The sequence below is a fragment of the Salvelinus fontinalis genome, chromosome 23 (assembly GCF_029448725.1).
Source record: "Salvelinus fontinalis isolate EN_2023a chromosome 23, ASM2944872v1, whole genome shotgun sequence".
NCBI classification, from domain to species: domain Eukaryota; kingdom Metazoa; phylum Chordata; class Actinopteri; order Salmoniformes; family Salmonidae; genus Salvelinus; species Salvelinus fontinalis.
The window spans coordinates 41,577,378-41,602,080 of NC_074687.1; the positions used below are offsets into that span (position 1 = coordinate 41,577,378).

The window sequence follows — 24,703 nt, forward strand, 5'->3', positions numbered from 1 at the left end:
GACTGTAAAGTTTGGAGGAGGAATAATGGTTTGGGCTAGGCCCCTTAGTTCCAGTGAAGGGACATTTTAATGCTACAACATACATTGACATTTTATACGATTCTGTGCGTCCAACTTTGTGGAAACAGTTTGGGGAAGGCCCTTTCCTGTTTCATCAGGACAATGCCCCGGTGCACAAATCGAGGTCCATACAGAAATGGTTAGTTGAGATTGGTGTGGAAGAACTTGACTGGCCTGCACAGAGCCCTAACCTCAACCCCATCAAACACCTTTGGGATGAATTGGAACGTCGACTGTGAGCCAGGCCTAATCGCCCAAAATCGGTGCCCGACCTTACTAATGCTCTTGTTGCTGAATGGAAGCAAGTCCCCGCAGTAATGTTCCAACATCTAGTGGAAAGCCTTCCCAGAAGAGTGGAGGCTGTTATAGCAGTACAGGAGGGAGCAACTCCATATTAATGCCCAAGACTTTGGAATGAGATGTTCGACGAGCACGTACTTTTGATCGTGCACGTACTTTTGATCGTGTAGTGTACTACTAACAGCCATTTCAATAGGAAGACGGAGAACAATATATGATTTTCCACTTTATTATTATTTGTTTCTGGTGTCACGATCGTGTGGCGGATTAACGGACCAAAATGCAGCTCTTGGAAAATAAGCCATCTTCTTTTATTAAACAACACGAAGATGAACACGACACAAAAACACTTTAACAAAACAACAGTGAAGCTACAAACGTTGTGCATAGACAGACAGGCTACAAACGTTCTGACATAGACAATTACCCACAATCAATGAGAGCCTATGGCTACCCTAAATAAGGCTCCCAATCAGAGACAACCGAAATCAGCTGTCTCTAATTGGGAACTCATTCAGGTAACCATAGACTCTCCTAGATAACTAACCAACATAGACAACTCTAGACATATACACTCAACACAAAACCATCTACTACACCCCATAACCCCTTTACCAAATAAACACCCAAAACCAACAAAACATAAACATTCCCCATGTCACACCCTGACCTAACTAAAATAATAAAGAAAACAAAGAATAATAAGGCCAGGGCGTGACATCTGGTCTGTGAGATGTGAGGGCATAGAGATCCTATAATTCACTAGCTGACTAACTAGCTAACAGATATACTGTGCAGATTGGCTTATATCAACAAATGTATTGTTTTATACACTATTTGACCATATTTGATCAGAATGAAAGTTTTCCCAACCAAGGTGGTGGATTAATTGGTCATATTGCTAGGATGCCAATGTCCAATTTAGTGTTCTATTTAATTATATGCGTGAGGGCCCATCTTCTGTCTGTCACAGAGGAGGCTGGTGGGAGGAGCTATAGGAGGATGGGTTCATTGTAATGGCTGGAATGGAATTAATGGAACAGTATGTGAGTTAGACCTGTTGTCTGAGGGAAGACTGGGAAGACTGACAGCACCCCACACACACACACACACACACACACACACACACACACACACACACACACACACACACACACACACACACACACACACACACACACACACACACACACACACACACACACACACACACACACACACACACACGTCTTTCAGAAAGCCAACCTCTTAGCCAAACCCAGTTGCACTATTAACTAATCCATCCATAATAGAGTTGTTACTTTCAGTCTTTTTTTCACCAAATGGCACTCTATTCCCTATATCAGTGGTTTCCAACTCTAGTCCTCGAGTACCCTCAACAGTACACATTTTTATTGTAGCCTCAAACTGTCATCTAATTATCAGGCCCTCAATGAGTTGAATCAGGTGTTTTATGTCTGGGGTTACAACAAAAACGTGTGCTGTTGGAGGTCCTCGAGTGACTAGGGCCCATAGGTCTCTGGTCAAATGTAGTGCACTATATGTTGAATAGGGTGCCGTTTAGGACTCACACATTTAGTGTATGGACTAGTGTGGAGTGGAGTCTCATGAAAGCATCTGGCTGTGAGCCTATCCTTGAGGCTACAGTGGGCTAATGTAAACAGTGAGCCCAGGATTTTCGGGGGCTCCCTTTCTCCCTCTCGCCAAGCCTTTTTAGTTTTTCCAGGAGGGCCATTAGAGAGACTCCCTGAAGAAAAGCCGCAGGAATGATTTATGACAGTTTGCTAGAACAGCTGCTCTGTTTCCTTACCTGCCTTAGTACGTTAAACCTATCTGTACATTGCAGATCGGATTTCTCTCTTCGATGCACGCTAGGGTTGCGTCTCAAAATGCACCCTATTCCCTACACTTAAAAATAAAGGTTCCAGTTGGAATCAAATAATATTTTTCAGTGCGATGCTATAGGGGAACCATTTTAGGTTCTCTGAAGAACCTTAAATGGGATGGTTCTTTGAAGAACCACACACACTCAACACCTTATTTTATGCAAATAAAATGTTGAACCGTATTTGCATATTTCCCAGGGTGCCTTTTGAGTGAATTTTGGCATTACCAGCACCACCCATGACTGTGTTTGCTAGTGACAGAGACATGGTTGTTGCATTCATTCATTTTCACTACTGCAGGCTTCCCAAAGTGAGAGCCTATATATACACATTACATATTTTATAAGGCCTTATTTTGAGGGCATAGTTTATACAGTAGCCTGAATGTCATAGTTTACAGGCCCCATCAGTCCTGTAAGTCATGCTATGCCGAATTGATGTCATGCTTACTTGTAAAGTGATGTGTAATTATTATTAGAATCTAACATTTGGACAATTTATTCACCAGCAACCTGCATTCAGAATGACTGCCAGGGTTGGGAAGACCAATATATGATACTACCTAAAGCATCTAAACTGGAACGGTGCAATAAGTTCAAGTCACAGATTGTATTATACTGAACAAAAATATAAACGCAAAATGCATTTTACTGAGTTACAGTTCATATGAGGAAATCAATCAATTGAAATAAATTCATTCGGCCCTAATCTATGAATTTCACATGACTGGGAATACAGATAGGCATCTGTTGGTCACAGATACCTTAAAAAATGGGCCTCACAATTTATTTTATTTCACCTTTATTTAACAAGGTAGGCTAGTTGAGAACAAGTTCTCATTTACAAGATAAAGCAAAGCAGTGCGACACAAACAACAACACAGAGTTACACATGGAATAAACAAGCGTACAGTCAATAACACAATAGAAAAAAGAAAGTCTATATAGAGTGTGTGCAAATGGCGTGAGGAGGTAAGGCAATAAATAGGCCAAAGTAGCGAAGTAATTACAATTTAGCAAATTAACACTGGAGTGATAGATGTGCAGATGATGATGTGCAAGTAGAGATACTGGTGTGCAAAAGAGCAGAAAAGTCAATAAAAACAATATGGGGATGAGGTAGGTAGATTGGATGGGCTATTTACAGATGGGCTATGTACAGCTGCAGTGATCGGTTAGCTGCTCGGATAGCTGATGTTTAAAGTTAGTGAGGGAAATATAAGTCCCCTGCTTCAGATGGGCCTCAGGATCTCGTCACGGTATTTCTGTGCATTCAATTGCCATCGATAAAATGCAATTGTGTTCATTGTCAGTAGCTTATGCCTGCCCATACCAAAAGCCCACCGCCAATGTGAGGCACTCTACTCATTAACAGCGATGTAAATAAGAAAAATAAGCTTTTTGTGCGTATGGACAATTTCTGTGTATGGACAATTGTGCCTCGACACAATCCTGTCTTGGAGCTCTACGGACAATTCCTTCGACCTCATGGCTTGGTTTTTGCTCTGACATGCACTGTCAACTGTGGGACCTTATATAGACAGATGTGTGCCTTTCCAAATCATGTCAAATCAATTGAATTTACCACATGAGGACTCCAATCAAGTTGTAGAAACATCTCAAGGATGATCAATGGAAACAGGATCCACCTGAGCTCAATTTCGAGTCTCATATCATATTGCAAAAATGTCTAAAAACCTGTTTTCGCTTTGTCATTATGGGGTATTGTGTGTAGACTGATGAGGAAAAACATCTATTTAATACATTTTAGAATAAGGCTGTAACGTAACAAAATGTGGAAAAAGTCAAGGCGTCTGAATACTTTCCGAATGCACCGATTTGTTTCACTAGCTTGGTCTTATATCTGTCAGAGCCTGGGCCATGGTTACAAATATGATGAAAATGTTCACACTCAGTTCGGGGCATCGTGTGTGTGTGTGTTTTTCCTGCGTAATCTAAACACATATATTTCCCGGGCTGATCATTGTGGCCATGCTGTTAACTGCAGCGGAAAATGTTTGTGCGCGTGTGTGTGTGCCTGTGCATGTGTGCCTGTGCGCGTGTATGCTTATGTGTGTGCGCAAGTGTGTATGGTTTGTGTGCGCACATGGGTTTGTGTGTGTGTGTGTTTCGGGTGCTGTCAGCCAGGCGGAGTGACAGGGCTGCACTGAGTGCGTTCAGCCATTGATCAGGCCTGGCAGTGGACCTATGAAGTCAGCTTCAAAGCCTCTGTGTGACCTGCTTAATGAGAGTTTAAACAGCCAGCCCGGCCTGAGAGCCAGGGAGAGTCCCCCTAACTCCCCTCCAACTGATCCACCACCATTACCAACACATGTCGAGAATGGAAAAGGATAAGGTAATTACAGAGCAGAGAGAAGGAAGCGGGGCGTGGCCACATGGCGTACTTCCTGAGCCGTGCTGTCAACCGTTGAGCAATGATTGCCTCTCTCCAGACTCAAAGCGAGAAAACTCTTTTGTGGTTTTCTGTTTCTCTTTCTCAAGTAGCTTTATGTCTTTCTCGGTCTCTCTTTTCACCGGAAAGGCTGAATAAAAGCAGACTTTTCGGTGTCAACCTTTGTCGGTGTGTGCTTTCTTTAAAGACGCTGAAAATGGTTTCATAATGAGTTGTGTGACTGTGACCGTCAGGAATTGTATTAAGAGCTGTGTTAATACCTCCATGTTTCAAGCAGACCACCATAGTCCCTGTGACCAAGAAAGTGAAGGTAACCTGCCTAAATGACTACCGCCCCGTAGCACTCACACGGAATCCAAACCGGCTGCGCGCGTGCGCCATCGTGCATAAATGTATTTTGTCCCCCCACACCAGACGCGATCACAACACGCAGGTTAAAATATCAAAACAAACTCTGAACCAATTACATTAATATGGCGACAGGTCGAAAAGCATTCAACATTTATGGCAATTTAGCTAGCTAGCTTGCACTTACTAGCTAATTTGTCCTTTATCTAGCTTGCTGTTGCTAACTAATTTGTCCTGGGATATAAACATTAAATTGTTATTTTACCTGAAATGCACAAGGTCCTCTACTCCGACAATTAATCCACACATAAAACGGTCAACCGAATCGTTTATAGTCATCTCTCCTCCTTCTAGGCTTTTTTTTCTCTGGACTTTATATTGCGATGGGCAACTTTCATAAATTAGGTGCATTACCGCCACCGACCTCGTTCGTCTTTCAGTCACCCACGTGGGTATAACCAATGAGGAGATGGCACGTGGGTACCTGCTTCTATAAACAAATGAGGAGACGGGATAGGCAGGACTTGCAGCGCGATCTGCGTCACAAATAGAACTGACTTCTATTTTAGCGCTTGGCAACGCAGATGCTTGTTGGCACGCGCGAGCAGCGTGGGTGCAATAACTGAATAATATAGATTTCTACATTTATTTTGCAACGCGCGGGGCGGTGTAGTCAGCCTGTTACAAGTAGTCCGTCATTGTAAATAATAATTTGTTCTTAACTGACTTGCCTAGTTAAATAAATGTTATATATATATATATACCTGTTTTATTTGACACATCTGACAAATAAAATGTGATTTGATACTGTAGCTCCAGATCACAGCATCCCAGTGCCTGTTGCTTCCTTTCCCTTTTCTGTCAATGCTATTGATCCGTCCCACCAGTACCACCATTCACCCAACCTATCCCCCACTCCCCAACCTCTACCCCAGCCGTTTATTGGAATTCCCTCTCTGCATCCAGGAAATGTTCATTCTCTCTATTTATAATGCTTGGGTATGTGTTTGCAGTGATAGCTACTGTGATATTTCGGCAACAGTCTCCGTTTTGTTTTGAGCTCATTGAAATTAGCTGAGCTTGCATGGGTGAGGGAAACCACAAACTGAGAACATGATGTCATAACCACTTCAACATGTTCCCTCAATTGAAAGTGAACGAGCAAGTCTACGTCTCTATGTTCCAAATGGGACCCTATTTCCTATGTAGTGCACTACGTTTGACCAGGGGCCATTGTGCGCTATAAATATGGAATAGGGTTCCATTTAGGACACATTGCAAGTCAATAAATGCTGCTGTTCATTGACAATCAGTGTGGCAAAGCCAAAGGTCACGGGCTACATATCCATTGACATTTCAGCCTACAGTACCAGGAAATTAAAGTAGTGTTTTCACATAGCACCTCATCTACTCAATACAGAGGAGAAATTCATCTAACCAGTATCACTTCTCTTTTCTACTAGTAGGATGTGTATGACTGTGTCAAGGCTGTTTTCCTGTTGTCCTTGGCCCATTGAGAAGAGAAAATAGCAGGAAACAAGGGGGCCTAATAGACTGCTGTTGGTACAAATGTCTCAATTGGCACCCTATTCCCTATGTAGTGCACTACTTTTCACCAGAGTCCTATGGGCCCTGGTCAAAAATAGTGCACTACCTAGGGAATAGGGAGCCAATTGGGATGCAGACATTGTCTCCTGTGTGTCCCCAGTCTTCCAGCACAAAGCGATGCGGAGGATCATATTAATTGCAGAAGTAGGGAAGGCTGGAGGAGGAGGGCATGTGGCGGGCCAAAGCAATTAGAGGTTATTTTTATCTTCTTCCAATCGCGTTGAAGTGCCTTCGGAGCATCAGGCCTAAGAATAAAGCGTTAATAGCATTACAGCCTCATAACCTGTTAGAAAAGTGGGGCCCTCCATTTTGCGGGGTTGAAATTGAAACAAGACTCTCAACAAATAAGCCTGATACATCTAAAGAGGACATGCCCAGGAAGAGAGAAGAGGTTTGTGTGTCATATGCTATCGTTTGTATGATAATCTAAAACGACCAAGCTTCATGTCGATGACAGGCTTGTCAGAAAGTAGAATTGCGGGAGGGATCGTACCACACCCAAGGTAGAAGCAGTGTGTCAGCTGAAAACAACTCCAGTTGAACAGCGCTTGTCATTTAGTCACAGCAGTTAAACAGTTCCAGTGGTGAAATGGCTTTAGCACCATGCCTGGCTGAGAGTCCAGGGGAGTCTAAATTGGCAGAGGGATAGTAAGTAGAGAGTGTTGGATGGTGGTGTTGGATGGCCACCCCAGCTCGACCAAAGCTCCATGGGAGTGGATATGATGTACAGGGAATGCTGGGTACTAGGGGTTGGTTACCTCTCTCTCTCTTTTTTTCTCTCTCTCTCTTTCTCTCTCTCTCTCTCTCTCTCTCTCTCTCTCTCTTTTCCTGTCACTTTTTCACTCACCCCCCTTCTCTCTTTCTCGCCCCTCCTCTCTCCGTTTCTCTCTCACTATCCCTCTCTCCTCTCTCTCGAATGGTCCTTTCATCTCCTCTATCTCCCAGTGAGGATGTGTGCAAGCGAGGCTTCACGGTCATCATTGATATGCGCGGCTCCAAGTGGGACCTGATCAAGCCTCTACTGAAGACCCTGCAGGAGGCCTTCCCCGCCGAGATCTGCGTGGCGCTGATCATCAAACCCGACAACTTCTGGCAGAAGCAGAAGACCAACTTTGGCAGTGCCAAGTTCACATTTGAGGTAAGCCTTTCGCTCAGCATGGGCACAAACATACCCTTGTTTTGGTTGGAATGTCTACCTACTGCCCTGGACTATTTTATGTTTCTTCAGTACAGACGTTGTCTCTAGTCAGCATGCCTGTTTTGATTATTCCCGATAAACGAGTCGTTTTGACGTCGTATTCCAGGCAGAGTTGAATAGCACATTATTTTCAAGTCTAATCAATCGCAGGACTATCAGCGATACTCAACAACAGTCGCTAATTTTAACATGTCTCTAAAGCCGGACAGGAAGCACAGAGCTATGTTTTCAGAGGGACTAGTGAGAAATGATTATTTCCTCCCCACGATTTCCCCATCTTCTCTGCCTGTAGTGCTGTACAGAGGTCAGCCATTCGTAGTATGCTAGGAGGTGTGAGGTTATGTTTACACCCCTCGGTCCTCCCCTCTCTCATTCCTTCCCTCCACAGTGAACATGTAGTGCTAATAAGAAACAGAATGGCTTTGTTCCAAATGTCACCCTATTTCCTACATAGAGCCTGTTTGCCATATAAGGAATAGAGTACTATTTTGGACGCGTCCAATGAGGCTTGTATGCGGTTTGGGGTAACATAACGAGAGCCTCTGGATTGTGTGCTGTTGACAGACTAGCATGGTGTCAGTGGAGGGGCTGACTAAGTTGGTGGACCCGTCCCAGCTGACGGACGACTTTGAGGGCTCTCTGGAGTACAACCACGAGGAGTGGATGGATCTGCGCGTGGCCCTGGAGGAGTTCATGGGCTCTGCCGTTCACCTCCTCTCCCGCCTGGAGGACCTCCAGGAGCTGCTGGCCAAGAAGGAGTTCCCGGTGGACGTGGAGGGCTCCCGGTGCCTCATCGACGAGCACACGCAGCTCAAGAAGAAGGTGATGAAGGCTCCTGTGGAGGAGCTGGACAGAGAGGGCCAGAGGTTGCTTCAGTGTATCCGGTCTAGTGACGGGTTTTCTGGGAGGAACTGCATCTCGGGCAGCGCTGACTTCCAGAGCGTGGTGCCTAAGATCGCCAGCCTGCTGGACAAGCTGCACTCCACCAGACAGCACCTGCACCAGATATGGCACGTCCGCAAGCTCAAACTGGACCAGTGTTTCCAGCTTCGCCTCTTTGAGCAGGATGCAGAGAAGGTGAGTAACCAAAGCCCAGAGGGGCCAGAAACAACAATCACAATCACAACTGTTACGCTGAGTTGATCTGTGTATACAGTATGTGTATTTTGTATTTATTATGCCAAGGCAGCCAATACTCTTCCCGGGGTCCAGCGAAATTAAGGCAGTTATACCATTTTAAAAACATTACAGTACATTCACACATTTCACAACACACTGTGTGTGTTTCGCTCAGGCCCCTACTCCACCACTATCACATATCTACGATACACAACGTGTGTATAGTGCGTCTGTTATCGTGTGTGTGTGTGTGCGTGCACGCACGTGCATGTGTATAGAATTGAATAGAATATCTTTATTGTTCATAAATGGAAATTTGGCATTGTTAAAAACATTAAAAGATACAGATCAGACAACACGATACAGCTGATTACCTCTGCTAATAGAATAAAAATAATAAACCCGCATCACATTAAAGACACTTTGTTGATTTGACCTTGCAGGGCGTTTTAGTAAGACCAAACTTATTGCCACACATGTGCCTTGTGTATAGTAAGGCAGACAAACGTTGACAAGGAATTTATATTAAAAAGGTTGCAAACTGATTGAGAGGTTTTGGCATATACATATCCCAGAGTCTTGTCTTCAAATATTTATCCTAGAGGCGCATCGTGAATGTCCTCAGTACGGGAACCAATAACAAACTTTGGGCTCGATGTGATGTGAGGCCCAGGCTGCGCCCCAAATGGCACCCGGTCCCCTATATAGTGTACTATTTTTGACGTCAAAAGTAGTGCACTATGTAGGGAATAGGGTGCCATTTTAGACGTAGTTTTTCTCTGTTTATATGGAGGGCCTAAATACATAGAAAACTCTGCCATTTGTTTGTATTTATTTGAAACACATATTAAATGGTATATAATATGCTTTTACAAGGATATGTGCTTTTATAATATATTATGAAAGCAGAACGGCTCAGTACATCATTCCCTGAGATGGTATTTGGGGGAATAAACATGTATTTTGCCCACTTTTCCAAGTCATGAGATTTTTCTAAGTAGGTATTAGAGATGACAAAATACTTTATTCTCATCTACGCACTCATCTCCCTTGACAATGTCAATAACCCAAAGGTACATGTAATAATTACATGTCATTATTTTTGGTCTCTGGAAAGCTTTCAGGCTTTTAAAGGAAAACCTCATATACCCCAAAACTCATTAGGAACGACACAACATCAACTTTAATATACGGTCAGCACATTACCTCATGTTAAGACCAATACAACTCTGGCAAGGTCGGAGACACAGGTGGGTGTCTAAGAAAAGGTGATAGTATTTCGATGCCGAAGATGATATCGTATGATTCTAAACAATATTTTACATTGCCAAGTCATTTCCTGCTTCATCAAGGCAACCAGACAAATCAACTAAAGTAGAACTGCCACACAGCTAGTGTTTACAGAGAGGAAGAAAAATTATATTATTCCCATATAACCGTGCAATATTCTCTCCAATCCCTCAAGCCAACACTCCCCCCAATAAACCCTACAATGACCAAGATGCCTTCATTTGGATAAGTGCAGTCAGTCCCTTCCCTAATGATCGTGGAGCCCCATGGGACCTCTGATTAGTACAGGCCCAGATAATGATTCATTTCCCTGGGGACAATGCCAATCAAGGCAATGCACGCGTACAGTGTATGTCCCTCCCTGTGTCCTCTCCAATCGGATGGTGATTTACTAACAGCGTGTTATACAACGCAGTCTAATCAGAATCATGATAGATTCAGCAATTCAGGTACTGGTCATTTTGTCAACTCAGATTCCCATTGGACTATTTTGATTCTGGTCCGACCAAGCACTCGGACAATCATAGTAGCGTTCGTGGTTGCACGCCGGTACGTTAGTATTCGGAGCAGAGATTCAAAAGGCGAAACACATTGTTTTACGCGACACCTTTGAAGCTCGAACATAATAAGGCTATTCTTTTTTTTTGTACAATGCTGTCGAAATGAACGTGTCCGTGTGTAAACCCTGTAAAGACAGTTCATATCTGTGTGGATTAGGACCAAAGGGAACAGTAACAGACAGAAGGCCTCATTTCACTGAGGGGAGGGAGCGAGGGAGGGAGGGAGGGAGGGACGCAGGTGTTTTTTGTTCCTCCTCCTCCGTAATGACCTCATGTGATCTCTGTGTCTGCGTCCCGAATGGCGCCCTATAATTCTTTTGTGCACTACTTTTGTAGCACTCTATATAGGCAATAGCCATTTTAAACGCAGACAAAATGAACAATTACTGGCCGACTCGGCTCCACGTCGTCATCTTCCCCTGCTATCATGCACCGGTGACGATCCAAAACATTCCTTTTTTTTTCTCACAAAAAGGCTCAAATGGATTTTAGTGAGGAGAGATGTAGGTTATGCCCTGTAGAGAAAATAATATCTGTCGTACCATCAATTGGTTTCTTTCAAGGAATGTGGCATTTTTCCAGAGTACATTTTTTGCTTTATGATGTTGGTCATTTAAGGATAACGATTTGTAGACTAAATGATAAATGCTCATCATCGCTCTCTTTTCCCGACTAGCTCTCCACTATTCCTCATCTTCAAGTGAATATGATAGGGAGTCATTTATCAGCATTATCAACTTACTGCTCTGAATCAGAATTTGTACCCCCCCCCCCCCCCAAAAAAAGCAGCTAACAGTCATTGAGCGAATTAATTCTTTAGCCAGCTTCTCTTCATTTGATTTGTAAGATATTAGATTAAGCTGTCAAGATGTGATTTAATAAGCATGACAAGTAGGAGAATTTACAAGTAAGTTGTCAATCATATGGTCTTTCAAGTCTTTTGACAATAAAAATCGATTTAATCAAACCCTAGTTTGAGGGAAAGAAATATGCAACAAACCAAAAGATATGGAGGAGCACTATTTCCTAGGCATTTTTCAGCCTTTCCCATTCTATTTGTAAAAAATATTTCTCATTGAATAAATTTGAATACATTTAACTGCAATTTCATCGTTGTTTAAATACGATAATAATGAATATAAGCATTATTTATCAAACAGCTTCTAAAACAGAGAGAATTGAAACGCCACCACTGTAATCTGTTACATCAGTACAAACACATCGGACGACTAATTCCCCTTATAAGGACTTCCATCGGAAGGCAGTGGCGAGAGGTCACGCCAGCGTCAATGTTTAATTAACAGCTTGATCAAACCTGATTAAATCGGTTTGTTCTAATGTCGCAGGCTCTTTAGAGCGGAGATGTGAAGCTGCTGGCCTAGAGAGTTGTTCCTGTGTCACCCAATAATCACGCTTGTCACGCCACCATCATCTTATATTTTATTATATAGTCAAGCATGCAGTCCGGGATTTTAAAGAGAGGTGACTGCATTTGATTAAATCTGATCAATAGTGTATTATTAATACCAAGGAGAGGACTATAGGATCATGTAATGAATAGAATGTTTCTCTGCTGTGGCTTAGGGTGGTCTAGTGGTCTAGACCGCTGCCTCTGGAACACATATATACTGCTGAGGCATGGGTTCAAGTACAGCCCTCTGTTATTTTCTGTATCTTTCCTCTTTATCCAGTCCACACAAAAAACAAAAATAAATATATTATGTCTGCTGTCCTAAACTATCAATGGGAATGTCTAATATATATATATTATGCCAAGTATGTGCCATTTATATGCGTGCTTTCATTTTTGTATGGGTGGCCCCAGCAGGAATCGGAACCACAATGCTGGTGTTGCAAGCTCCATGTTGGGCCACACAGGACCAACTGGGCCACACAGGACTTGTAACCCAACCAGTAACGTAACCAATCTCATGTATTTGTTCTGTGTTCCCACCATAGATGTTTGACTGGATCAGTCACAATAAGGAAGTGTTCCTACAGAGCCACACAGAGATCGGAGTCAGTTACCAGCACGCCGTGGACCTCCAGACGCAGCACAATCACTTTGCCATGAATTCTATGGTATGTGAGGACTGTCAGTGATATGTGAGGACTGTCAGTGATATGTGAGGACGGTCAGTGGTATGTGAGGACTGTCAGTGATATGTGAGGACTGTCAGTGGTGAATGAGGACTGTCAGTGGTGTGTGAGGACTGTCAGTGATATGTGAGGACTGTCAGTGATATGTGAGGACTGTCAGTGATATGTGAGGACTGTCAGTGATATGTGAGGACGGTCAGTGGTATGTGAGGACTGTCAGTGATATGTGAGGACTGTCAGTTGTGAATGAGGACTGTCAGTGGTGTGTGAGGACTGTCAGTGGTATGTGAGGACTGTCAGGGATATGTGAGGACTGTCAGTTGTGTGTGAGGACTGTCAGTGATATGTGAGGACTGTCAGTGATATGTGAGGACTGTCAGTGATATGTGAGGACGGTCAGTGATATGTGAGGACTGTCAGTGATATGTGAGGACCATCAGTGGTGAATGAGGACTGTCAGTGGTGTGTGAGGACTGTCAGTGATATATGAGGACTGTCAGTGATATGTGAGGACTGTCAGTGATATGTGAGGACTGTCAGTGGTGTGTGAGGACTGTCAGTGATATGTGAGGACTGTCAGTGATATGTGAGGACTGTCAGTGGTATGTGAGGACTGTCAGTGATATGTGAGGACTGTCAGTGATATGTGAGGACTGTCAGTGATATGTGAGGACTGTCAGTGGTATGTGAGGACTGTCAGTGATATGTGAGGACTGTCAGTGATATGTGAGGACTGTCAGTGGTGAATGAGGACTGTCAGTGGTGTGTGAGAACTGTCAGTGGTGTGTGAGGACTGTTTGTGGTGTGTGAGGACTGTCAGTGGTGTGTGAGAACTGTCAGTGGTGTGTAAGAACTGTCAGTGGTGTGTAAGAACTGTCAGTGGTGTGTGAGGACTGTTTGTGGTGTGTGAGAACTGTCAGCGGTGTGTAAGAACTGTCAGCGGTGTGTAAGAACTGTCAGTGGTGTGTGAGGACTATTTGTTGTGTGTGAGGACTGTCTGTGGTGTGTGAGGACTGTCTGTGGTGTGTGAGGACGGTCTGTGGTGTGTGAGGACTATATGGTTCTTGGGGATGATGTGGTTTGTGGGTACTATGTGGTATGTGAGGACAGTCTATGGTGTGTGACTGTGGTGTGTGTGACCTACATAATATAGAAGGACTATATGGTGTGTGAGGACTGTCTGTGGTTTGTGAGGACTATATGATTGGTGAGGACTTTCTGTGGTGCACAGGGACGGGGGATCTAATAATATGGATGATGTCAATGGTCCTTGAGTCATGCCTCAGGGATTTCACTTTGTATGAGAAAGAGTTTAATTATTGAAAGACATGTTCTAGGATGGGGTCAAAAGGCCTTTCAATTACTGGATTAGTATTTATAAGAGGGTTGTAAAAAAACAAAAAAACGTACTCCCCCAGTTGACAGCTATCGTTGATATAGTACAGGCCACTGGCGGTGGAGAGCAGAATTGAGTTTTAAATATAAACACACATACTCTGATTATTATCGCCTTGCTGTAACAGCAGGGTACTTCCTCAGTGTTGATTTTATTTCCTCTGGTTAGCCTCACCAGTAACACTGCCATTATAATAACTGTCAGGGTTAAGTCCCAAATGGCACCCTATTCCCTATATAGTGCACTACTTTTGATCGGTCCCTTTACTTGCTAGTTACATATATACATATCTACCTCAGTTACCTCGTAACCCTGCACATCGACTCTACCGGTACCCCGTGTCTATAGTTATCGTTATCGTGTGTTTTACTTTTCGATTATTTCCCCATCTTCTTCCTCTGCATTGTGGGAAGGTCCCGTAAGTAAGCATCTTAGTCCACACCTGTTGTTTACGAAGCATGAGACGAATAACATTTGATTTGGTTGATTTGATTTGAGCCCTATGGGCCTAAATAGGGAATAGGGTGCCTATTGGGACACACGTTACAGTAGGCAATGACCTCTACTGCAGTTTTGCTCTGGAGACATGTCTGATACTATTTGGATGAGAAATCAAGCTATTTATGTACCGAAACACAAACCAAGAGTCTCACACGGCATGCACATTTAAATGGCATAGTAACGCTGGGCAGTATGGTGAGATCCTCTGTCATCTCCTCCAGTAATCATTGGAGAGAATCATCTGTCCCCAAATCCCCAGCTCTGTGTGTATTCGGGAGCAGGCCTGTTGAGTTATTCGTGTTTGGCACCGATGTGCAGACACACACACAGACACACAGGAGGCCCTTCACAGCAGCATGTGTGTGTCTTTTTGTGTGGCTGTGTGTGCTCCCTCCTCTCCAGTCCTCACAGCCTGCTGTGTCTCCATCAGCCTGCTGCTGGGCTGGGCTGGGCTGGGCTGCACACAGCAGTCGTCAGAGGGGGTAACAGACACAGGCACAGAACAGAACCACACTGGCCAAAAACCACTGACACACAAAGAGGCATTTTGGCTCTCACTGAAGAACCTCGCTCTCTCTTGCTCTCCACTCTCTCCCCCCTTGTCTCTCTCTCCCCACTCCCGCTCTCTCTCCACTCCCCTCCACTCTCTCTCTTTCTCTATCGCTCCTTCTCGTTATCCCTCTCTCTGCTCTCTGCTCATACAGACTCCCGACTCATACTGTTATTATGTTTTAGCGTGAGTCTTGGCTCAGCGTGCTCAGCATGCAGCAACCATGTCTGAGCATAGTTCATTAAGCCCTGCTTTAAACCTACGAGCTGTTAGTTTTGATGGCTTCATTAGCAGTTCTAATCAGGTTAGCGGTAAATAAAGCCCACGGTGGGTGCATCATGTGAAGCTGATAAATGGATGGGCCTAAAGCGGCCAGAGATGATGAGACTCCCATAGTGGGGAAGGAAGGGGGATGGGTTTTGGGAACTACAGAGCCAGATGGCAGTAAAGAGCGTGTGTGTGTGCGTGCATGCGTGCGTGTCAGAGACATCAGGGGTGGCCTGCCAGAGAGAGAGAGATTCACTGAAAGCTGCAGAATTCTGTCACGCTTGTTGTCGCTAAGCTCTACACCATCACTTCTCGGCGGGCTGGCTCACATGTCATGTCTGTGTCATGTTCAGGTGTATCATTGCGTGTTTGGCTATCAAGTGATACGACACCACTAGGTATAGCTAGACATGCCACAGAGACCAAGCCCTACACAGTTTGTCTACGTTGTTTCAGTCAGTTCTACGTTAATAAATGTCAATATATCCTGAATTAAATCAAATACTGTTTTATCTTAAATTGAATTAAATAAACCCAGAATCTTTTCCCATACTATATAATATCTTCTTCACGTGTGTCCCTCCCCTCTGTGCAGAACGCCTATGTGAACATCAACAGGATCATGTCGGTGGCGACCCGGCTGTCGGAGGCGGGCCACTACGCCTCGCAGCAGATCAAACAGATCTCGGCCCAGCTGGACCAGGAGTGGAAGAGCTTCGCCGCCGCCCTGGACGAACGCAGCACCATCCTGGCCATGTCGGCCGTCTTCCACCAGAAGTCGGAACAGGTACGGTGACAGTAGGCTGAAACCCCTTGCTGTTGTCACTCAGTCACAGTGCCTTCAGAAAGTATTGCACATTATGTTGTGTTACAGCCTGAATAAAATGTAAAAAAAATGAAATAGATTTTTTTCACTTACCCATCTACACACAATACACCATAATGACAAACATTTTTGCAAAGGTATTGAAAATGAAATACAGAAATATCTGAGTCAATACATGTTAGAATCACCTTTGGCAGCGATTACAGCTGTGAGTCTTTCTGGTTAAGGCTCAGAGAGCTTCGCCCACCTGGCATGTACAATATTTGCCCGTTATTGTTTTCAACATTCTTCAAGCTCTGTCAAGTTGGTTGGTGATCATTGGTAGGCAACCATTTTCAGGTCTTGGCATAGATTTAAGTAGATTTAAGTCCAAACTGTAACTCGGCCACTCAGGTACATTCACTGTCTACTTGGTAAGCGACTCCAGTGTAGATTTGGCCTTGTGTTTCAGGTTATTGTCCTACTGAAAGCTGAATTCATCTCTCAGTGTGGTGGAATGCAGACTGAACCAAGTTTTCCTAGCATTTTGCCTGTGTTTAGCTCCATTCCATTTTTTTTTTTTATCCAGAAAAACTCCCCGGTCCTTAACGAATACAAGCATAACATGATGCAGCCACCACTATGCTTGAAAATATGGAGAGTGGTACTCAGTAATGTGTTGTAGTGGATTCTCTCCAAACATAACACTTTGTATTCAGGACCAACATTTTTTTTACAGTATTACTTTAGTGCCTTGTTGCAAACAGGATGCATGTTTCGAAATATTTTTATTATGTACAGGATTCCTTCTTTTCACTCTGTCAATTAGTTTAGTATTGTGGAGTAACACAGTTGTTGATCCATCCCCCATCCATCCTCCATTTTCTCCTATGACAGCCATTAAACTCTGTAACTGTTTTAAAGTCACCATTAGCCTCACGGTGCAATCTCTGAGCGGTTTCCTTCCTCAAAGGCAAATAGGTTAGGAAGGACGCCTGTATCTTTGTAGTGACTGGGTGTATTGATATACCATCCAAAGTGTAATTAATAACTTCACCATGCTCAAAGGGATATTCATTGTCTGCTTTTTTGTTACCCATCTACCAATAGGTGCCCTTCTTTGCGAGGCATTAAAAAACCGCACTGGTCTTTGTGGTTGAATCTGTGTTTGAAATTCACTGCTCAACTGAGGGACCTTACAGATAATTGTATGTGTTTTGTAGAGAGACGAGGTAGTCATTAAAAAATCATGTTAAACACTATTATTGCACACAGAGTGAGTCCATGCAACTTATTATGTGACTTGTTAAGCAAATGTTTACTCCTGAACTTATTTAGGCTTGCCATGACAAAGGGGTTGAATACTTATTGACTCAAGACATTAGAGCTTTTCATTTTTATTCATTTCAAAACATTTCGAAACATATAATTCCACTTGGACATTATGTGGTATTGTGTGTAGGCCATTGTCAGACAAATCTACATTTAATACATTTTAAATTCAGGCGATAACGCCACAAAATGTGGTAAAAGTCAAGGGGTCTGAATAATTTCTGAATCCTAACTTGAAGTCTGAGCACGTAACTCAGACCTTTGTGTAAAGCACGTATTGATGTGAAAGGAAGATTTGCATGAAATCTCAAGATATCACCATCCCTGAAGTCAGACTTCAGCCCACAGGCCATCTGAGAGAGATTGGAATGTCGGCTGCTGCCTGTTGCTGTGTAGAGGTAGTTAAGATAGACCTGCGTTGCCTTGGCAGCAGCTACTATGATGCTGAGTGTTTGGGGCTTCAGGTGTGCACAGGGGGGGGATACTGCTGCCTGTCAGAAAGCACTTAGCCAATGATCCAGGGTTACCTCAGCCTCTTGTAAAGATGCCTTGTCTGCCTACATACCGTCCTTCCTCCCTGCCTCCCTCCCTGCCTCCCTCCTGGCCTGCCCTCCTCCCTGCCTTCTCTCTTCCCGTCTCTGTCTACGAAATTACTCACATTGCTCTGTTGATTGGTCTATTTGTCTCTGTTCTGTTGTGTGAATATGTCTCCTGGCCTGTGTCCATGCAGTTCCTGGCTGGGGTGGAGGCCTGGTGCAAGATATGCAGTGAAGGGGGGCTGCCCTCGGAGATGCAGGACCTGGAGCTGGCCATCCACCACCACCAGACCCTCTATGAACAGGTGACCCAGGCCTACACCGAGGTGAGACACCCTCGCAACACTGACTCAGCTACAGCACTAACTCAACACTGGTTTATAGTGCAACCTGGTCTCAAGGCCATTTGTATGATTTGGGATGTTTTGGTGTCCCTCCATTTAATATGATACAGTTGAAGTCGAAAGTTTACATACGCCTTAGCCAAATACATTTACACTCAGTTTTTCCACAATTACTGACATTTAATCAGAGTAAAAAGTCCCTGTCTTAGGTCAGTTAGGATCACCACTTTATTTTAAGAATGTGAAATGTCATAATAATAGAAGATAATGATTTATTTCAGCTTGACCCACATTCCCAGTGGGTCAGAAGTTTACATACACTCAATTTGTATTTGGAAGCATTGCCTTTAAATTGTTGAACTTGGGTCAAACGTTTCGGGTAGCCTTCCACAAGCTTCCCACAATAAGTTGGGTGCATTTTGGCCCATTCCTCTTGACAGAGCTGTTGTAACTGAGTCAGGTTTGTAGGCCTCCTTGCTCGCACATGCCTTTTCAGTTCTGGTCACAAATGTTCTATGAGATTGAGGTCAGTGCTTTGTGATGGCCACTCCAATACCTTGACTTTGTTGTCCTTAAGCCATTTTGCCACAACTTTGGAAATATGCTTGGGGTCATTGTCCATTTGGAAGACCCATTTGCGACCAAACATTAACTTCCTGACTGATGTTTTGAGATGTTGCTTCAATATATCCACAGAATTTCCCATCCTCATGATGCCATCTATTTTGTGAAGTGCACCGCAGTGCACCGCAGCAAAGCATGGTTGGGATGGTGTTCTTCGGCTTGCAAGCATCCCCCTTTTTCCTCCAAACATAACGATGGTCATTATCACCAAATAGTTCTATTTTTGTTTCATCAGATCAGAGGACATTTCTCCAAAAAGTATGATCTTTGTCCCCATGTGGAGTTTCAAACCGTAGTCTGGCTTTTTTATGGCGGTTTTGGAGCAGTGGCTTCTTTCTTGCTGAGCAGCCTTTCAGGTTATGTCAATATAGGACTTGTTTTACTGTGGCTATAGATACTTTTGTACCTGTTTCCTCCAGCATCTTCACAAGGTCCTTTGCTGTTGTTCTGGGATTGATTTGCACTTTTCGCACAAAAGTACGTTCATCTCTAGGAGACAGAAATCGTCTCCTTCCTGAGCGGTATGACGGCTGCGTAGTCCCATGGTGTTTATACTTGCGTACTATTGTTTGTGCAGATGAATGTGGTACCTTCATGCCTTTGGAAATTGCTCCCAAGGATGAACCAGACTTGTGGCTGTCTACAAATTTTTTTATGAGGTCTTGGCAGATTTCTTTTGATTTTCCCATGATGTCAAGCAAAGAGGCACTGAGTTTGAAGGTAGGCCTTGAAATACATCCACAGGTACACCTCCAATTGACTCAAATGATGTCAATTAGCCTATCAGAAGCTTCTAAAGCTATGACATCGTTTTCTGGAATTTTCCAAGCTGTTTAAAAGGCACAGTCAACTTGTGTGTATGTAAATGTAAAGTGAATTATAAGTGAAATAATCTGTCTGTAAACAATTGTTGGAAAAATGACTTGTGTCATGCACAAAGTAGACGTCGTAACCGACTTGCCAAATAGTTTGTTAACAAGAACTGTGTGGAGTGGTTGAAAAACAACTTTTAATGACTCCAACCTAAGTGTATGTAAACTTCTGACTTCAACTGTATGTTACGTTAGGAGAGGAATAGCAGTCGTACACTAACTGAAGATCTGGTTTATAGTGGCGTTCTTTGTTTGTTTAAGATCCTACCACAAGGAGAATTCCCACAGTGGTAATGACCCTTTTATATCTTTTCAAGGATGGCATGAGGTTTTGGTTTTTCAAAGACCATCATAAGTTATCTAAACATTATCGTAAACAATCTAAACATGGATGTACGCTGAACATTGCTTTGAAATATTGTTCTTAAATTAAACGCAAGTCCTTCAATCAAACCTGACCAGACACATACTGTAACTCTATCAGGACCATTTTTACCTTCGACTATGTTTATGTATTGTACCTACAGTTTTGCATCAAATAGGACCTTTTCCCACCACATTAAATCCAGCTGATTTGCACCTTGTGTGACACATGGCCTGTAATACGTGGACCACTGTCCATCCAAGTCAGATTGACTTCCCACAGAAGATCCCGTGTGATGATAGGTTTGTGTAGCATTTCACTAGATGCCTCTGCACCACACTGACTTTTGTGCTTGTTTGTTTTATTTTGGTGTCATCTCTGAAAAGGTCGCTATAAACGTCTTTGGTTTGAACCAAAAAAAAAGAAAGGGTTGACTTTTCTGTTCCATATTGTGCCACAGATGACGAAAACAATACCCATCCCCATGCACCCAAATTGCATATCATTTAGTAATTTGCATTGGAAATGAAATTACAGCTCTGCACAGCTTAATTTAGTATCATACATGGACAGCTAGAACAGGCCAGGACTGGATTTGATCAGAAGAGAGATGATTAGCAAAGGAACTGACATTCAAAAATCCTTATTTTCCTTCGCTTTTTCTTTCCATATAATGAAACAAAGATTTGACTGACATGACCGGCTTCAATATGCATCTTTTCAGTCAAATCTTTGTTATTTAATGCAGATATAAAGTTGCTAAAGGGCGGAAACTTTCCCTAAATTCCCAGGTTTTCCATAAATCCCAGTTGGACGATTCCTGGATTCAAGGAATATGGAATATACAAGAAATCCGTGAAGCCTCCAACCAAGATTTCTGTTTCAGTAACTCTCCTAATGTCATGTCCCTCTCTGTCACCAGGTCAGTCAGGATGGCAAGGCCCTGCTGGATGTCCTCCAGAGACCACTGAGCCCGGGGAACTCGGAGTCTCTGACGGCCACAGCCAACTACTCCAAGGCGGTCCACTGTATCCTGGACGTGGTCCACGAGGTCCTGCACCACCAGAGACGCCTGGAGAGCATCTGGCAGCACCGCAAGGTCCGCCTGCACCAGAGGCTACAGCTCTGTGTGTTCCAACAGGACGTCCAACAGGTAGATGTCGACATGCGCGGGCACACACACATGAACGTAGTGCACTGTAGGGATTAGGACACAGTGTAAATGGAAGGCTGTATCTTCAGGCATCTGTTTGGGCACCACCTCTTCAGTCTCTTGTCAGGGTCGTGGGAGTTATGGAGATAAAGGATTCAGCCTGTGTCAATTCTAGTTTAGTAACAGTACGACGGTTAGTAGGCCATGGTGTCAATCTCAATGTCTTTTTTTTTTTTTTTTTAGTTTAACCCGTTTTAGAAAACACAGTTCATTGCCCTGATACTGCATTTTACTGCAGCAAAATCTTTACATCTCACTGTTTGGCTCTCTGGTTTGTAAAAGGAATCCATATTTCAAACGAGCAGCGTGAAGAAAGAGGAGATTTGTCAACAGTTGTCTGTACTTTTCCTCTAATATTTTTTGCTTGGAAAAGTGCCCAGAATTACAGTTAGTATACCTTGCATTAGCCATTTTGTAGAACGGAGAGAGAGAGAGAAAGCTGGACAGACTGGGGGTGTGTCCCAAATTCCACCCTATTCCCTATACATTACACTAATAATTCCAACAGCAGCACTGAGCCAAGTCTCTGAGCCAAATCAAGATCTGACCTCTGATCAGCCAAAAGCCAAACCATGCAGAACCAATCCACCAGGGACACTGGAGCACTGTTGACTCAAGCCTCACTTACCTCACAAACTTCATGAATAATTACTAGGCATAATCTTGGAACATTTTACCATGGATTCAATGGCCTAAAAAAGCAATGCTGTGTAATATAACACGCTCGTGCTTGTGTGTGTGTGTGTGTGTGTGTGTGTGTGTGTGTGTGTGTGTGTGTGTGTGTGTGTGTGTGTGTGTGTGTGTGTGTGTGTGTGTGTGTGTGTGTGTGTGTGTGTGTGTGTGTGTGTGTGTGTGTGTGTTCAATAGGGTATGCGTGAGTGAGTGAGCGAGCGAATCAGCTTGCTCGGTCAAGTCACTCAACGTCTCTCACACCTTCCTCCTTTCTCAATATGGCTCCCTTTGGGTGAATACCTCTTCTCTTCTCTCCTCTCCCTCTCACCCCTCCTCTCATATCTCCTCCTCTCCCTACCTCTTTGTCACTCTAATAACGAGCCAACTGCTCCCTCACCGAGGCAAACATTACTGTACGGATGCATCCCAAATGGCACCCTATCCCCTATATAGTGCACTACTTAGGGAATAGGGTGTCGTTTGAGATGCAGCTTAAACACAGAAGAAGTGAATGCGATGGATCTCCCCATTCATTGAAGCAGCTGATCTGGTAGGAAGAGTCCCTCCATAGGCATGGGCTGGGTAGTCTTTCCTGATACCTTTTAAGTGACATTCTACAAGGGGTTAGTCAAAACAAGCCTTGTCATTGGTTGAGACGCATTTTAAGCCATACTTTACTAAACGAAAATATAAACGCAACATGCAACAATCTCAAAGATTTTACTGAGTAACAGTTCATATAAGGAAATCAGTCAATTGAAATAAATTATTTAGGTCCTAATCTATGGATTTCACATGACTGGGAATAGAGATATGCATCTGTTGGTAGGGATGTGGATCAGAAAACCAGTCAACATCTGGTGTGACCACCATTTGCCTCATACAGCGTGACACATCGCCTTTGTATAGAGTTGATCAGGCCGTTGGAATGTTGTCCCACTCTTCTTCAAGAAGTAATGAAGTTGCTGGATATTGGCAGGAACTGGAACACGCTGTCATACTCGTCGATCCAGAGCATCCCGAACATGCTCAATGGGTGACATGTCTAAGTATGTAGGCCAAGGAAGAACTGGGAGATTTTAAGCTTCCAGGAATTGTGTAAAGATCCTTGCGACATGGGACCGTGCATTATCATGCTGAAACATGGTGTGATGGCGGCGGATGAATAGCACAACAATGGGACTCAGGATCTCACAGTATCTCTCTACATTCAAATTGCCATGGATAAAATGTAATTGTGTTGATTGTCTGTAGCTTATGCCTGCCCATACCATAACAACACTGTCACCATGGGGCACTCTGTTGAAAATGTTGACGTCAGCAAATCGATCACCCAAACAACACCATACACATGTGTTCTGCGGTTGTGAGGCCGGTTGGACGTACTGCCAATGGGCAATGTTAGCTATTTAACATTAGCCTTCTACATCTAGCTACATATTGAACTTCCATCCTCTCAGGCCAGGGGCACAACAATGTATGAATTAATGGTTGGATTAGAATATCCATTATAAACATTGGCCAGTATAGAGAATGAAGTAAAATCACAAGTCCAAAACCCTATCTCCAATCCCTAATTTAGGAATGGGCCAATTTTAGCTAGCTGACTAGCTAGCCACCGAAGGACAACACAACGAGATGCACCAATTCAAGTTTTTCTGTCAATGACGTATCCTCTCAATGGGATTTGATAGGAGTGACGCAAAAATCCAAGCTGGCTTCCCTTGACACTTTTTTTTTTGGTGCGCCAGGACCATTCCCACTTGAGCTCACTTAGTTTAGCTCAACACTGATTGAGGGTGCCGGGTCGAGATTATAACAGAACATGGCCGAGATGTTCAAATGTTCATAAATGACCAGCATGGTCAAATAATAATAATCACAGTAGTTGTCGAGGGTGCAGCAAGTCAGCACCTCAGGAGTAAATGTCAGTTGGCTTTTCATAGCCGATCATTAAGAGTATCATTAAGAGTATCTCTACCTCTCCTGCTGTCTCTAGAGAGTTGAAAACAGCAGGTCTGGGACAGGTAGCACGTCCGGTAAACAGGTCAGGGTTCCATAGCCGCAGGCTGAACAGTTGAAACTGGAGCAGCAGCACGGCCAGGTGGACTGGGGACAGCAAGGTCCTAAAAGATAAACCCAATTTAAATCTGAACTTTTTAACTAGCTCATCAGTATCTTTTTTTAAACGTTAGATCCTTATTAATCAAAACGCCCAGGTATTTATAGGCGGGAACTTGCTCGATGAGAAAGCCATCCAATGAGTGAATATGTAGCCCATCTGAGACATTTTTTCCATGAATTAGAGAACCACATATATTTAGTTTTGACTACATTAGGTACATG

The 24,703-nt window shown here is 43.6% G+C and overlaps 1 protein-coding gene across 5 annotated transcripts in view; it reads left to right on the top strand.

Moving 5' to 3' along the window:
- LOC129821342 (kalirin-like) overlaps nucleotides 1-24,703 on the top strand; it is a 259,834-nt gene that overhangs the window by 110,622 nt on the left and 124,509 nt on the right. For 4 of the 5 annotated variants that reach the window (XM_055878930.1, XM_055878932.1, XM_055878935.1 and 1 more), the window contains exons 4-9: nucleotides 7,560-7,752; nucleotides 8,377-8,889; nucleotides 12,741-12,863; nucleotides 16,191-16,382; nucleotides 18,463-18,594; nucleotides 21,395-21,625. In XM_055878930.1, the coding sequence (XP_055734905.1) occupies nucleotides 7,560-7,752; nucleotides 8,377-8,889; nucleotides 12,741-12,863; nucleotides 16,191-16,382; nucleotides 18,463-18,594; nucleotides 21,395-21,625 (1,384 nt within the window). The remainder of the gene's footprint in view (nucleotides 1-7,559; nucleotides 7,753-8,376; nucleotides 8,890-12,740; nucleotides 12,864-16,190; nucleotides 16,383-18,462; nucleotides 18,595-21,394; nucleotides 21,626-24,703) is intronic. The other variant, XM_055878931.1, reaches the window with a different exon arrangement.